Here is a 17,689-nt window from a genome sequence, read left to right as displayed (position 1 = left end):
TTTTTGTTAACATAATTTCTCTTCTGTAACCTAAGTCATTATGAAATTTTTTTGCTTATTTCTATCAGATAATAATGAAATACTATTTCCACATTTAGAAATATTTTTTATTTCATTTTGAAGATCCTTAAAATTTCATAGATCTGAAGATGATAAACTTTAACAAAATATATTCACATCTGGAAGAAAAATGCATGGGCCATCTAGAGTAGTATTAATTTACAGTTCTCATTCTTTGTAGATTTTGTATTAGTGAATTTGTCTACTCAATAAATATTTTTATCCCCAAATCAATTTTCTTGACACTTTTCCAGTCATTCTTGGACATTTGCAGAGCTGCAAAAATTTGCATCCATGGAGACACACATTTCCAGCTAAGTTTGAATAAGGCAACAAATGCTCTGCCTTCTTTAGTTCTCATGTTGTAAACAAATCTTTTTTGTGGTTAATATAGTGCCACAGTTTTCCCATTTGTGCCGTTTGTTGATGATTTTGTGATTTAAAATGGCCCCCCAATTGTAATGCTGAAGAGCTGTCTAGTGTTCCTAAGTTTAAGAGGCTGTGATTATGCTTTACAGAGAAAATATCGGTTAAATAAGCTTCTTTCATGATTGGTAAGTTCTGTGGTAGTGAATCAGTAGAAAGACACAAAACAAAATTGTGTATTGATCAGCTGGCAAAAAAACGTCATGTCCAAAGGCTCACAGGAACCTAACCCTGCATTTCTTATTAGGAGCAGTGGTTCATTATTTGCAATTCCATGTTTGCAGTGATTTTACAGAACTATAAGCATTGACTGGTTTTTTATTTTAACATGGAATAGACCAGTGGTCGGCTAGTGAGCCACATGTGGCTCTTTGGCCCCTTGAGTGTGGCTTTTACACAAAATACCACGGCCTAGGTGAGTCTATTTTGAAGAAGTGGTGTTAAAAGAAGTTTAAGTTAAAAAAAATTGTCTCTCAAAAGAAATTTCAATCATTATACTATTGATATTTGGATCTGTTTAATGAGTTTGCCGACCAATGGAATAGACTATCCTATATAATAAAACCCTAATATGCAAACTGACTCAACAGCTGAACCACTGGTAGTTGTGATACACACTGACCCCAGTGGGCAGACGCTCAAAGCAGGAGCTGCCCCCTGGTGGTCAATGTGCTCCCACAGGCTGGGCTCACAGCTGGTGAGCACAGCCGCAGTGGGGGGAGCCTGCCTCGCCTCCACTACAGGCGGGTGGTAAGGAGTGAGGGGGTCTGGGAGCAGGCCTAAGCCAGCAATCAGTCATTCCCCAAGGGGTCCCAGACTGTGAGATAGTGCAGGCCAGGCTGAGGGACCCCTATCCCCCAGTACATGAAACTTCATGCACTGGGCCTCTAGTGTTCTTATAAGAGTATTGTTTTAAAAAAATAAATATCTCTGTTTTGAATGAACAAATAATCAGCAGTGATTTCATCACAAAATCCATCTGTATACCAATTTATTTCAAATACAAAAACTTCTTTTTGTGTTTAACTTTATTTAGTTTGAAACTCTTTGCCTCCTCAGTGATTCAGCTATGCAGCTTAATTTTTTTGATCAAGTAATTGACACAAATGACAGATTTTAGGAGTTTGAAATCATGCAAGAACTCAGCATGAAACTATCATATTTTCTCTCTCTTTTAGAGCCAAATGTTGAATCTTACTCATGATAACATAGCACCTGTTTCATGCCATTTCTATTGACACCACCATAAGGCAGGCTGAAGTTTAAAAACATTTTGTGAATCATAAGAAGGATTTTGTTTTTTAGGTTTTGGTTGTTGTTGTTTTTTTTTAATGTAGTCATTGATGTAAAAAAAATTGCTTTTATAAAGGGAACAAATAACCATGTCTAAAATATCAGATAGGGGATGAAAAATTATGTAAATAAACCTTACCATGCTATGCAAGTGTCAACATGAACAAATGAGTTTATTTGGTGTACAGAACATGGGACAATTAAGCATCATTAAATATTTTTTACCAAAGTACTAATCATTTTTGCTTTGTGAAAATATTATTTTGTCAAAACGAAGTGGTACCATCTTAGTGGTTATTAGCTGTGGAATGAAACTTTATATGCCTTGTCTCATCTACTACAACAGCCTTTTAGGCTATAAGTGTTATTTTCCACATTATATACGAAGAAACTAAGGTTTAGAATAATCAAGTAAATTTCCCAAAGTCCTATAAGTAATAACCAGTGGAGGGAGGGCTTAAACTCCTCTGTTGGACTTTAGAGTCCACACCCCCCTCCCTCCATGACTTGCTTCACAACGTCTGCAATGGATACCATGTCTTTTTGAGAGTTTTATGACTTTTCTGACATTTCCATTCACATTGCACATCCCTGTCACCCTGAGGAAGATTGGGAGTGGGGTGGAACACTATAAACACCCTTTCCTTTCTCTGTCGGATAAACTTGTGATATTAATCTTTCTCAAATGGTTTATTGTACTGTGTTCTTGCCCAGTATCAACAACTGCTTTAAAAGAAAAATGGAGTCCCAAAAGGGCAATTTGCAGTATTATTTAACAGTAGGAGAATAGAAAAATGCCATTTTCTTTGTCTGAATTATGTGTACATGAGCCTAAAACTTCCCCTCTCCCCATCAAGTTTTTTTTTTTTTTTTTTTTTTTTTTTACTTTCGATTTAAGAACCAGCTGTTGGTTTTACCTCTTTCTACCTGCCGGATGCTTTCTGAATCACATTCAGCGCTCAATTTTAGCGATTCCCATTAAAGTCCAGAGCCTAGGGAAATCTCCCTGAGTCTGTGTTTCCTAGCAACATCCCTGAGAGTAACAACAGCTGCTCAACCATATGCCACTGGAAAGATGCTGTAGGGGAAATACACAGAAATTGATACTAAATGCCTTAAACCTGGAGAATCCAAATACCATAGTTACCATGTTTATTTTTTTACCTTTAGTTGTGCTAACCTAAAAAGACAAATAAGTTTAAGTATCTAAAATTTACATTTTATTACAGGCTACATGAGCTTTAGCAATCAGTTTGATTTCTAGACATTTTTTTTGCTGAGGTTAACGCAGGTATAGCCTTGATGAAAATAATGCCTTTCTTTATAATGTTCTCAAAATGTTCAATATGTATCAAAATTAAATTATCCATTGGGCACACTTGAAATTCCTTACAAATTTATGTTGATATTCTGTATTTTTCTGTGTTACTTTATTTTTGTTTTATCTTTTCCAGGATGTCATAATTAAAGTCATATTACATATGACTCTTCAGATTTGTTTCTTTCACTTGGTTATATGCATTTAAGTTTCATACATGTCATTTTATGGCTTGATAGCTCATTTCTTTTTTTGTACTAAATATTCCATTGGATGTACCATAGTTTATCCATTCACCTACTGAAGGACATCTTGATGCCTTACAAGTTCTGGTAATTATGACTAGAACTGCTATAAATATCCATGTGCAAGTTTTTGTATGGATATAAGCTTTCAGCTTATTTGGTTAAATACCAAGGAGCATGAATGCTGGATTATATGGTAAAAGCATGTTTAGTTTTCTAAGAAACAACCATATTATCTTCTACAGTGACTGTACCATTTTGCATTCCCACATTCTTGCCAGCATTTGGTGTTGTCAGTATTTTGGATTTCATTCTTGTAGATGTGTAGTAATAATTATCTCATTGTTGTTTTGTTTTGTGATTGCCTAATAACATGTGATGTTGAGCCTCTTTTCATATGCGTATTTGCTATCTGTATATCTTTTTTTGATAAGGTGCCTCGAAATATTTTGCTCATTTTTAAATGGGTTAATTGTGTGTTTTTTATTGTTGACTTTTAAGAGTTCTTTATATATTTTGGATACCAGTCCCTTATCAGATAAGTGTTTTGCAAAGATTTTCTCCAAGTCAGTGGCTAGTCTTTTTTATCTTAAGATTCTACAATAAAAATAACAATGTAATTACTAGAGCTTAATCTTGAACAGAGGAACTACTACAATTCCTGTGCTTTGTGTTGTAGGAGGAAAGATTATTTTTTGTGGTTTCTGTGCAAAAACAAATTTCCCCACATTTTAAAATCATTAATATGTTTCTTCTCTGTCTGCCCCCATCTCTTAATAACTTAGCTCCTGTAAGTCTAAGCAGTTCACTGTAAGGAGGAAGAATGAAAAATTATGCTGGACTCTTTTTTTTTTGTTTGTTTTCATCATTAGGTGATCTGTTATAATGGCTATTATCCAAATAATAGCCAATAATTCAGTAAATGTACATGTGGATCATGTCTTTATAGATATTGAAAAAGATAATATATTTGACATCTTTTGAAATCGTACTTAATTTTCAAATTGTTCCTGATAATTTTCAGAAGTTCTGGCCACCCATGGATTTTGTTTCTTGGTTTTGTTTCTGTTACTTTTCTTAGTCCTTATTGTAAACAGCTAATTAAAACAAACCCATATTTTAAGGTCTGGTTATGCTATGAAATTTAGTTTAATGATTTTATACAAAAATCAAATTTTGCCCTAACTGGTTTGGCTCAGTAGATGGAGTATCTGCCTGTGGATTGAAGGGTACCAGGGTCGATTGGGGTCAAGGGCATGTACCTTGATTGTGGCACATCCTCAGTAGGGGGTGTGCAGGAAGCAGCTGATCCAATTTTTCTCTCTTATGGATGTTTCTAGCTTTCTATCCCTCTCCCTTTCTCTCTTTAAAAAAATTAATAAAATGTTTGTTTTTTTAAATCAATTTTCAAACTTGCATCCATGTTAGTAATCAACTTGGGTTTGTAAAACAAGAGTATTTTGTTATGCCGAAGCCGGTTTGGCTCAGTGGTAGAGCGTTGGTCTGCGGACTGAAAGGTCCCAGGTTCGATTCCGGTCAGGGGCATATACGTTGGTTGTGGGCACATCCCCGGTGGGGGATGTGCAGGAGGCAGCTGGTCGATGTTTCTCTCTCATCGATGTTTCTGGCTCTCTATCTCTCTCCCTTCCTCTCTGTAAAAAAATCAATAAAATATATATTTAAAAAAAAGGAGTATTTTGTTAGGAAAAGAGATCATGAAAATAATTACTTATATTAGTTAAGAGCTCTTTCTGACTTCATTTTTCTTAATGAATTTATTTGCCTAGGAAAAGTTACTTATTTTAAAGCTAAGATCAAATTTAAAGTTCGGGTCATTAATTTTCTAAATGTTTATATATGATGAAGTCCAATACTTGCAACAGATAAATGTGGAACTGCTCTGGTTGGAGGTCAGTGGGTGGAGTGGAGAAGACGAGCACACTCTTGTCTGCCTTTTCCCAGTTATCTCTGAGGAATCCATAGGCCTATAGGGAGAAGAACTGGAAAATTGGTCTACATTATTATTTTTACTTAAAGCAACAGCAAAACCAAATAGTCATTATTGAGCTATTTATCGTGGAGTTCTAGGTGTCTAATTTATAAGGTTTCTGAATTAGACTTCAGGGCCTATGTTACATTTTATTACAGTCTACAACATAAATGTAGACTGGCAAGAATTAAACTAAAAGCCTGTTTCACAGCTGTTATGCATCTGGGAGTTTGGTTAAAAGGGGCTAGCTTAGCTTAGCCTGAGTTGTGATAAAAAGCAGGGTCTAGAGGCCTTTTAACTCAAGTCCTGCGCTCTGATCAGAGCTCTATTTAATACTGGCCCATAAGTCCACATAATTATAATTTGTAAGAGTCTTTAGGATACCAGTAACTATTAAATCTCACCATGTGAAAAATTATTATGTCACCTGTGGACTTTAAAAGTAGTTAGCAAACTGGGATAAAGGTGATAATCAAACCAAACATGTCTGAAACTTTCTCTGCCCTTGTTTTCAACGGACGATGTACCAGCTATTCTTGGTAATATATTACTTCTTAATATGCTTTCATGAGGAATGTTAATTCCGATAAACGAATGCTTCATGTCAAGAGTTGTTGTACCATTGGGAAACGCAGGTTCCCTTTTTAATGTAACCTTTTTACATTTTGGCTTTCTCCCAGGCTTGCAGATGGGTCAGGGGCTGTGGAGAGTGGCCAGAAACCAGCAGCTACAGCAGGAAGGCTACAGTGAACAAGGCTACCTCAGCAGAGAGCAGAGCAGGAGGATGGCTGCCAGCAGCATTTCTAATGGCAGTCATCGTAAACAAGTCCAAGGAGGCATTGATATATATCATCTCTTAAAGGCGAGGAAATCTAAAGAACAAGAAGGATTCATTAATTTGGAAATGTTGCCTCCTGAGCTAAGCTTTACCATCTTGTCCTACCTGAATGCAACCGACCTCTGCTTAGCTTCATGTGTTTGGCAGGACCTTGCTAATGATGAACTTCTGTGGCAAGGGTAAGTCAACTCCAATATCTCCAAACATAATCACCTTAATTGTTCTTTTTGTGCTAGTTATATTTGTATTATGAAATGTTTCTTTCAACCGGAGTTGTTCTTTATTAAAACCTGGAAAATCAAGATAGAGTTATCCTCATAGTCAAATTTGATATTAGGAAAAGAAGGGCAGTATAAAAGAAAACGAGTTACAGATATAGAAGAGAGGTTACCAATCAAGATGCATCAATTTATTTTAAGTCAAAAATTGTCAGTTTATTCTAAAAGTTCAAGTTGTTAAGTGAAAATGTATAATCCAAAATTAAGTGTTCACACCCCTGGTGTAGTTTGTGCTTCCCTTATAAAGAACAAGTATACTTAAAAATCAGTAAATATTCTTCAAATCTCATTGTTTCCATTGATTACAGATGGAGTATGGCTGTGTTTGTTTATTCATATATTTCTTTTTGTCAGAGGTGCTTATTAGCATAAACTTTAATGAATATTTCATCTACTTTTAATTTTTTTTTAACCACATGTAATCAATGAAGTAGGCAAATATTAGAAAGCAAAGAGATCATCTACCTGCTGAACTGAATGTAGATTATAGAAATTTTAACAGCTATTATACCAGTTTAAATTTAAGCTATAAATCTAAGAATGTTTGGTGGAATAGAATCTACTCTAGGGAAGCTACATTAATCCTTAAAAAAAAAGTACATATACTAGAGTTGTGAAAATATTATCAAACATAGGAGAATCATTGGTTTTTCTAGCATTCTTTACCAAAATTTGTTTCATTATTTTTAAAAGGGACTTCATAATGATATAAAACATATCTAAAAACAAGTCTTTATGAGACTTGAATTTCTAAATGAAAACCTAATTGAGAGAATTAATAAATTATCTAAATAGCCCATCTTTAGTCAAAATGTATTACCAACAATGACATTCCTCACACAGGCTTCCAGATGCAACAGAATTACAGTACTAATTATATAGATAATTTTTTACCTCTAAATAGATATAAATCATCAGTATCATCTTGTTGTTCTCATTATTTTATCATAGTGAAGGTACTGTGGAAGTAAGTAAAACTTACATTAATTAGTAATGTTTAAAACAAATTATATTTATTAATTTTAATGATTTGGTATAAGAGGAAATGAAAGTACTTTAAAACTTGACCATTTTATTTATTTATAATCTCTTTTCTACATTTTAGTACTCCCAGCAAACTTATGTTCTTATCTTTGAAAAAAAAGTTTATAACTAAGCTCATCTGAATGAACTCAACCAGAAAGTAGTTTTCTTTTGTGATTTAAATCTGGATTGCTCATTGTTTAAAGAAATTCTTCCTTTTTGTTTACCACATAATTATGCCTATTTTTATGATGCTTGAATTTTTTTTCTTAGTGATAAATTGCTTCTGTTTTAAATTAAAGGATGGCTTAGTTTTTATTTTAACTTTGGATGTGCTGAATACTTACTAAGGTTGGGAGGTTCTGTAGTTGAGTAATAAAAGACAAAATCTATGGGAATAGATTAAAGAAGCTACTAAAATAATGGTAATTTCCTAAACAAGTTACTAAGCTTATTTAAACTGTATTAAAATTATTTATTTTATAAAAATAATGCAAGGATATAATTAACTATTAAGAAGATAGTCTCATATTAGATTAGGTATACCACTATCTTCACAATTTTTGGTGTTATAGGCTGAGATAGTAGCTTTTTCTTGTTTTTCTGTACATTGTGTTTGTATGTGAAAAGAAGGAAGTTTGAGCCCTAAATCGATAGTGAATATTAGAAAGTGAAACTACTTTAATGTTTCACTTTCTACAAGTAGATTTTTGTTGTTGTTGTTGATGATTTTTTAATTGAATTTATTGGGGCAACATTGGTTAATAAAACAATATAGGTTATAGTTATATAATTCTATAATGCATTATCTGTATGTTGTATACAAGTAGGTATTTTTGAACACACAAAAATAAGGTCATTTTGAGATAGTTACTTAAAAAAAATATATCAAAATGTATTAATTTCAATATTCTCCATGTCTCTGGAATAATGAGTTTATATTTTATGATCTGTGGTATATAGTCAGAATTTCTGGCAATGTAATAAGATAAAACCTTAGCTATTGGCTCTGTACAGAGTTGGACACAACTATCTCAATCTGCAGAAATAGTGTGTTTTGAAATATAAGCTGTTAGCATTTGGGTTTTAATGAATTTTTAAACAATCATTTATCTCTGTGATAGTAAAGAGCCAGTGTTTTGAAGCAGTATTTTAAAAATAGTGATGCTTTATGTCACAGCTTTTGATGCATGTATTGAAATTACAAACAATTTTAATGTATAATTTGCCTGTGAATATATATATATATATATATATATATATATATATATATATATATATATAGTTTAAAAATGTTGTCCCTCTGCCCAGCAATTTCTCCTTCCCATCTCTCCCTGCCCCATTCAGTTTTATGTCCCAATACAGCACATATTTTACTTAATCCTGTTTAGCTCTTGGTTAAGATTGCATGCTCTGGAATAAGACTCCTTGAGTTCAAATCCTCTCTCTACACAAATTTGCTATGCAACCTTGGACAACTTTTTTACTGCATCTGTTTCTTACCTATAGCACCAACATCATAGGATTCCTGTAAAGATTAATAAGCAAGTTAATACTGTAACAATGTTTTAATTAGTGCTTGGTATTTAGTAAGCACTTGAGTGTTAGCTATCATTATTATTAGTTTATATTTGCTTCAGATAGTGCTTAGGAATATTATTGATCTTTATTACCCACATTTATTATGTGCTGCCAGAATTGTTAAATTGAAGGCATTTGTCTATTATACTCTAGTAAACAAATTTTAAAAGCATAAAATTAAAAATTTTAAACTTTAGAGCTATAAAATCTATTTTTATATCATTTCATGTTACTATTTTATCATGTTTATACACATTTAACTTGGGAAATTAAATATGGCAATGTTTTCTTTTTTATTTTATCTTTTATAGGTTGTGTAAATCCACTTGGGGTCACTGTTCCATATACAATAAGAACCCACCTATAGGATTTTCTTTTAGAAAATTATATATGCAGCTGGATGAAGGCAGCCTCACCTTTAATGCCAATCCTGATGAGGTAAGTGAAGAACTTGAATATTTGTAATAGTTGAACTTTATTACTTTCTTGTTGCATTTTTCCAATAAACTTGCAAGTAAAATCACAAGTCACTGCACGTGCCTTTTCAATCACTGCAAAACCCAGTATTTGACTTACTGCTGTTTTTACCTTACCATGTCACGTCCTAATCTCTGCCTGCTCACATTATAAGGCAACTTCCATGACACATGCAGTCCTCTACTGGACCTGATTGAGATATTGGAGCACATAAAATATGTTCATTGAAGTTTATTTACCACATTTTCTTCTTGCTTTGTTTATATTCAATAACAATGCTACTTTTATCAAAGATAATCATAAAATACATTGTTCTAGTTTTCAACACATCAAAAGGTTTTTTTTTTTAAATAATGCCTTTAACAATCTAATTTCATTTGAAATAGAAACTGCTTTTAGATTGTTATAAAATTGAATAATTTTGTATTCATAACTTAATTTTTTTAAAGACAATAAACCCAGGAAAAATGGAGAGTGGGAGAAGCAAGAATAACTGCTTAATAGTTAATTAACTTTTTCTTAACATAATACATAGGAATGATCGAAAGAAAATTATTTCACTGATTTGCCCTCCCCTCCTCATTCTCATTTTAATATATCCTGAAAAGGTTAAAATTTTTAGATAGATATTTAAATATATACTAGATTTATCTTAAAAATCTAATAGCAATTATAGAGCACTCAGAACTACTAGTTCTAGGTGTATTATTTTTTGTGGAAAAACTTAACTGGCAATTATTTTAATTTACCTAATTTTTAAAACCCAACTTTTTCCTCTTATTTGTTGTAAAGGTATTAAAGGCTATTTAAATCACACAAATGTTTTTTTAAATATCTTAACTTTTGCTTTGTTGTAATTAGAGAAATGCTTCTCCCATGCAAAATATTTAAATATTAAACAGAAATCCTAATTTTATAATATTCATATAATGCAAATGACACCATATTTTTAAAGTTAAATTAATTTTTGCTTGTTACATATAATTTTCTTTGTTTGTTTTTTTTTTGGTACATGAATGAAAAATAAAACATAACACCACTACAAAGGTTTGCCGATACTTACACATTATAAGTTGTTTTATCCCCACAAATATAACAAAGTCTGGTATAAATATTTAAATTACAATATTTATCCTCTCTTTTTACCACTGTGTAAAGAGTTTTTATTTTTAATAAGTGGCAAACTGGTACTTTGTATGAAAGTAGGATGATTTATAATAAATTAGAGTTCAAATTACATATTTGAAACCAGTATTGGTTTTTATAAATTAATCATTTTTAGAAGGCAAATGAGTAGATAAACTATTATAAATTTAGTTTTTATAACTTGTCATTTTGTTGCAATTATTTTCTGATGTTATTATTATAAAATACACTTATTTTACTTTGTTTTTTATCAAATTCAAGTTCTATCTAAATATATAGCAACAGTTAGCATGTCTCCTTTTTGATCTTTACTATTAATACCTACTCTGTATAAGAGATTTAACTGACCACATTATATTTTTTGAAGAATGGCATGGTTTCAGGACTTCATTATTTTTGTTTATTAGAATTAGGCATTACTTGATGCTAACTAAAACAGTTCATATGATGAACTTTATAGTAAGATATATTTCACATCAGTCTCTTGAGTTAATTGAATGGTGATTAATGGAGGAGAACTGAAGCAGAATAATGTAGTGTTTCACTCATATACATAAGAATCAGGAAAAGGAGGCTATTACATGCCCCAGTCTTATTATGTCCAGTTTCTTAAGGCATGCTGACTCCTGTCATGACTTATGCTGATGTTGGATAAAACTGTCATCTTTAATTAATATCACTTGCAAATGTTACATTATAAGAAAATGTAACTTGGTAAGTACTGAGTTATAGATTTATAAAAGTCAGAAAAGTTGAATGTAGCTATTGATACTGATTGTGGTAGTTATTTCTTACTGAAGGAGTACCAATTTTTTTAAACAAATTATAAAGCCATTCTTTTTATGCAAAGATGAAAATATAGATAGGCCCTTATATACTAGAATGTGATGGATATTTTTAAATATCTAACTTGGAAAAACTAGATGTCAAAATATAATCCCTATCTTTGCAGCTACATGTTAGATTATAGAGTTTTGTTATACCTCCCCAAAGTGTTTGGAAGTGGGAGGGGGCAGAGAAAAGAGACAAAATTAAGTCTTATTTTTTTTATCTCACAAAAATTTTTAAAGTTTTAAGTCAAATGTTTGCTAAGAGAGGGATTGAAGATACTAATTAAAGAAAGATTCTTAGGTCTTCCGAATTACTTATCCATCCTACCTCCCTTTGTTATTGAGAGTTGGCTGTATTTTCTTCCCCCCCCCCTTCCCCCCACTCCCTGGCCTGATTTAAAGATATCCTGGAGCATTCCAGAAGCATTGAACTCCCTGTTCTGAAAGGGGCACATAGTGCTGCCAAAAGGCATAGAGCTGAACCATTCACAGTGACCTGTGGTCCCGGAATTCTGATTCTGTGCTTTTATGAGCATTAGTAACTTAGCATGTGTTGCCTAATAGCAAAATAGAATTCTGCCTTTATCTGAATGTACTTAGGATATTAATAGGCAAAGAAGGATATTGAAATGTACTTCTAGGTGCAGAGAAATGAGGGGAAGTATTTTAATCACTATAGTCCATATTTTCTTTCATTAATCAATATAAATAATTAATGGCAATTTGCTTGTTTTTCCAAGTCAGGCCTTCAGAATTGAAATCACCTAACTGAAAGGGATATCCGAATGGATTTTTTATGTAAAATTTCTCTGTATGAGTCATTAGTCATACTTAGAAGACTTTTGCCACGTGTTTTGAGAGCTAAAAATTAGTGCTTTTTGGAGGGTTCCCCCCCACCCCCCCTTATCTCCTCACTGGAGCACTGTCATCAGATATGTTATTTTGGCTTAATTTAAGCCTAAGAAATAAATTAGTTTTGATGGTATATTTAAATGTAAGTGGTGTTTATTGTAAGTACTTGAGATAAGATGTATATAATTGTTCAGTATTGTAAAAAAAAAAAAAGGATAGTCTACTTTTCCATAATTTCTAGTTCTCTACTTAACATTTGATAGCAAGCATCATTAAAATATTATCAAAATAAGAATACTTACAGCCACAGGGAACAAGATTCTCCAAAGGACATCGTTCATGTCACGGATATGGGTAACCAAACTCCACAGCAACTGGGGTGGGGGCGAAGATCTGCACAGTCCGTGGTACGATTTATCTAGCACGCTGTTGTTGTATGCATGCCATTGTGATCTCAGCTGTATGTAAAGTCTTGATCTTGTGCATGAGCTTGTGTACTTTGTGGCAGGTGACCACATTCTAGTAAAGGAATGTGCTACAAACCATCTGTTACATTAGGCTGTATTTCCCCTGCATGTACCAGTTCCGTGTGTTGATTTTATCCCACTAGAAATATTGTAATAAAGTAATTTTACTTATCATCCAGTCAGCTATATTCTTCGTGCTCCATTTAGAATTGAACATTTTCTTGACCTAGTTATTTTTAAATTTAGTCTGAAAAAATGATAGTGAACATGGTTTTTGAAACTTTATTATAGGTTTATTTTTGTCTAAGTATGTTCTTTAAAAGTTTTTAAACATAATATCCTCATTGTGGTCAGCTAAGAGAAGTCTTTATTTTTAACTATATAAGCACTTTTTTTTTTCTGTGTTTATTCAAAAAGACCCACATGCATACAGTTTTATGCATTTTGTTAAATTGATCTTGGGTAGAACCTGTTATGAGAAATATTTTAAATTTGACCTGTGCATATGTTTTAGATGGAAATGCATAAGATAATTATTTTTAAGATAACATATAATGTTTGTTGTTGGAACAGCTAAAATATAATTAGGAAATTGTAGGAGTTCTCCACTAAAGGAAAGAAAACAAGCATTTATATTCAATTCTTATGAGTAATATCTCTGAAATTAAATCTTACTGATTTTTTTCATTATCACTACTTCATAGGATAGTAACAGTGATGAAAAAGAACTTTTGTTTTTATTGCTAGAAAATCTTGATTTGGTATCAGAATTTACAGATAGCATGTATTCTTTGGTAGTAAGTTAAAGATATACTTTGCACAGTGTCTGATAGCATAAAGAACGAAAGACAAACTAAACTTCCTAAATTCTTAGCTTATGTTATAAATGAAAATAGATTTAGGAATAATTTATCCCCAGTGCTCTTCAATTTGTTTGTCTACTCAGCCTATGTCACATTTTATGATCTACCTGCAGTACCCACTTTTCCAGCTAGGGTGTCTGGGGCTTGAAGTACTAGAGAATCTAACTAATAATGTCTTAAGCCATATACATTTATTTACTTCAAATGACACCCAGAGATGGGTATCCCAGAGTTATTTCCGGACTCTCAGTGTGTTGACTTTTGCCCTTTCTTGATAACAAGATGGCTACCACTGCTCAAAGTATCTCATTCTCATGTGAAAATACCTTCAGCACAAAGAAGGCAGTCAAAAAACTTCTCAAATTCCTTCTGCTTATTGGCGAAAGGGGGTCTTTTTCAGGAGCCCCCACTGTACTTATGCTCATTTCTTATGAACACAACTGAATTAAATGTACACCCCTAGAACAACAGAGAACAGAATAGAAAGGATTACATGACTGACTAAACTTAACATGATTTAGTAACTGTGACTGAGTTGCTAGAAGCAATGAAGAGTGAAATGGCCTTTGGGCAGGCATCCAGGCATCTGCAGCACTATTTTTTACTAGTAGAGCCACTTGGAAAATTTGTAATTCTGCTTCCCTTATTTCTGGACTCTGCTTTTTTAGAGGCCTTAATACCCAAAGGGGGAAATATTGCAACAGAGGTACAATTCCAATTGGTTGCTGAAACTACCTTCTGGCCATATTAGGTCCTTCTGCCTCTGAGCAAACAAGCCAAAACCAAACCAAACAAACAAAAAGGCTGTGAGGGTAGGTAATGATGCTGTGGTTGAGGTGATTAGGCCTAATTACCAGAGGGAATAGTTACCGGCAGGCACACTGTGGGGAAAACAAGAGGCAGAAGTCAGGAGATATCTTAGAGTTCCTTCTAATACCACTATATCCTATAATAAAAGTCATTTCTAAAAAGAAAGCACGGTACCCTTATATAGGCAGCAGTGAAATCCCATCATTTCGACTCTCACTATAAACCAGCCCCAGCCTCAGAAGTCAAATATAGATTATTCCAAGCTAATTATGTTAATTCTATTCCCCTTAGCTTCATGACATCCATTTAATCCATTCTGACCTGTGAGATTGAAGAAGATGGTGTAAAGAAAGATTTTTTTTAGGTTTTAAAAAGAGACAAAGAGAAGTGTATGTGTGTGTACACATATGTACATGCACACTCTGGGCATTGGTGTATGAGGATGTAATGATAGGAACAACAGCAGCCATGAAGGTGTGAACAACATGCTGAGAATGGCACATTAGAAAGAAAGAATGGAGGTCCATGATACTATGAGTGAGCCTAACAATCCTGGAAACATATTAGTTTGCAATTTCTTTTTATGCAAGGCAATAAATTCCTTTACTTTTTTTGAATTGAGATTCCTGTTGTTTGTAGTCAAACACATCTGAGTACTGCCTAATCCTCATCCTCATCACTATTACTGCTATTGCCTAAACTTGCAAGAGTCTGATATGTAATCCCAGACACATTTTTATAAAAATAAGCATGCTGTTTCTCATTAGCAAATTAATTTTATCCCCAGATTTGCTGATGAGAATTTGACCAGAGCAAAAGGAGCTAATTGACAGTGAAAAGAGTCCTTCACCAAATATAGCTTCTGCTCCCTAAGAATTGCTTACCCAGAAGAGCCAAAATGCACAAGTTCATTGGCAATGTCCCTTCCCTTGGATATGAGAGTCAAAGTGAAAAACTGTGCCTCTCAGGGACTAAATATTATCCTCTATCTAGATAAGTTAATACTTTCAATCTGGTTACAACTAGTCAAGTCATACTAAACTGCAGACCATTTACAATTTCAAGGACAGCATGATGTGTATTGGTATTTATGTGTATATCTATCTACTTCTTTTAATCTAATTTATATATGTTGATTTTATGTAAGAAAGTAACTTTATCCTATGTCTATTTAGTATAAAGATTTATTTTATTCTTTATTTAACTTTATTCTACGCTCTGCCCTGACCATGATATATCATGGCCACCCTCTCTCAACTCTTGAGTCATTCTGACATGTGGTTTAGGATCAATTCACTGAAGAATGTTTGTAGACTTCGTCTTTTTAGAAGCTTAAATGAGAATCAGATTTCCCAGGCTGTTTTATAGCCATATTCTAATTTAGGGGTGTCGAACTCAATCAGAGAAGGGGCCAAAATCTAAAATCCAGCCTAAATCGCAGGCCGAATGGTTTACTGAACAGTCATAAACTGACAATGTCATAAACTGACAGCGGAGTGCAGTGATGGCAGCGCGGTGCGGGCCACATTGCAAGGCCTGGCGGGCTGGATTTGGCCCTCGGGCCTTGTGTTTGACACATGTGTTCTAATTGAAAAAGAGATTTAAGCCTGTAGTTCTCCATAGTTTATTCTTCAGTTGAAACACTTGATGAATTTTTCTTTTGTCTTCTTCATTATACGTTGGGAGATACTAACTCGTTACCTCATTTAGTGTGGAATGTGTGGGGTAATCCAGGACTTTGAACTAAAGGAAAGAATCAAATTAGAATATTTTAACACCACAGGACCTATATTACAAATTTTAAAGTGTGAAGTGCTAAAATGAGCAATATTTTTTACTTTGTTTGAATTTTGTTAACAAGTTAGATATATCTAGACATTTGCAATATTGTATTAATATTTTGAGTACATTTCAAATACAATTTTATTTGCCTTTTATTTCCTTTCATATCCTATCTGACCACTGTGAGACCTCTGAAATGTTCTTTATTATCTCATGTGACCACTGTTTTAATGAAACTTGACATCAGAATATCTCATTCTCATTGACATCAGTTTCTAGATTTTTGTTCTCAGCTTTAGTGTCCAAGGTAGTTGTCCCTCCTATGACTTTTCCTAAATATGGCAATTGCCACTACCAACATCACAATAGATGTCATTCCAGAATATAAATTTTGTAACAAAAAATCTAAAAGAAAATTATTTTCTCAATTCTTGGATGTCACAATTATACAGCATCCTTCAATTTAATTGTAGCTTTTGAAATATGGGGGTTTGAGGGAAACGCTACATTAAATGTGACTTTTTAGCACACCAATTGTAGTGTACACTTATTCATAAGATTATATGATTTTCCTATATGTTATTATAATGTTTAGAGATTCCTTCCTAATAATCAAAGTTTTAGATCCTTGTGAACCAATTTTGGTCATTAGCAGTTAACTGTATTGTCAAAATGATATATTGGTTTTTATTATTTGGACTGGTGATTCAGAACTTTGAGAGTTTATAATTTCATAGCATACTAGATTTTTGGTATAATTTATAGGTTTTTATTGTTGTTAATTGTTTTTCTTTTTTTCCCCTTAGTTGAATTAGATAGCCCTTAAATTTACAGATTTTCTTAAAGGTCATCTGGAATCTTTTACAGATATATATTCATATTCATTCAACAAATATCTATTATCTCTCCACTTACTAGTTATATGACTTTCACTTAGGGCAAATTATTTAAACTCTTTGTGCTTCAGTTTCACCATCTGTAAAATGGAGAAATAATAGTTCCTATATCATTATGGCGTTCTGAAGATTAAATAAAATAATTATGTTTAGTGCTATAATACTAAGAGCTTAGTACTTCTGAGTGCTCACCAGAATGTAGCTTTAAATTTATACTACAGGTCCAACTACAACTTATACTACCAAGAGTCAGGCACAGCTCAAGGCTCTGGTTTTGTTTTGTTTTGTTTTTTTCCTTTTTGGGAGCTTTTTTATCTAGTAGATAAATATTGACACCTGATGCTGGTCCTTCATGAAGTATGTGCATTGGTCACACCAATATCTCCTAGCTTTCGATGGTGATACTCTTTGCCGTTCTTTTCATTTCCTGACATCTGATAAGCAGTTTTTTGCAAATATTACGTAGTTATTTTTTGTTTCAGTGGTGCTACTTAGTTTAGTCTCTTTGAGGACA

General features: G+C 33.0%; 1 protein-coding gene across 2 annotated transcripts in view; it reads left to right on the top strand.

Annotated features, from left to right (window-relative positions):
* FBXO8 (F-box protein 8) overlaps positions 1-17,689 on the top strand; it is a 45,184-nt gene that overhangs the window by 9,960 nt on the left and 17,535 nt on the right. For both annotated transcript variants that reach the window (XM_084884627.1, XM_084884628.1), the window contains exons 2-3: positions 6,013-6,349; positions 9,364-9,490. In XM_084884627.1, the coding sequence (XP_084740753.1) occupies positions 6,021-6,349; positions 9,364-9,490 (456 nt within the window). In that variant the 5' untranslated portion in view covers positions 6,013-6,020. The remainder of the gene's footprint in view (positions 1-6,012; positions 6,350-9,363; positions 9,491-17,689) is intronic.

This window comes from Pipistrellus hanaki (assembly GCF_964339955.1).
Source record: "Pipistrellus hanaki genome assembly, chromosome: 5".
Taxonomy (NCBI): Eukaryota; Metazoa; Chordata; class Mammalia; order Chiroptera; family Vespertilionidae; genus Pipistrellus; species Pipistrellus hanaki.
This window is presented reverse-complemented; position numbering and strand designations above follow the sequence as displayed.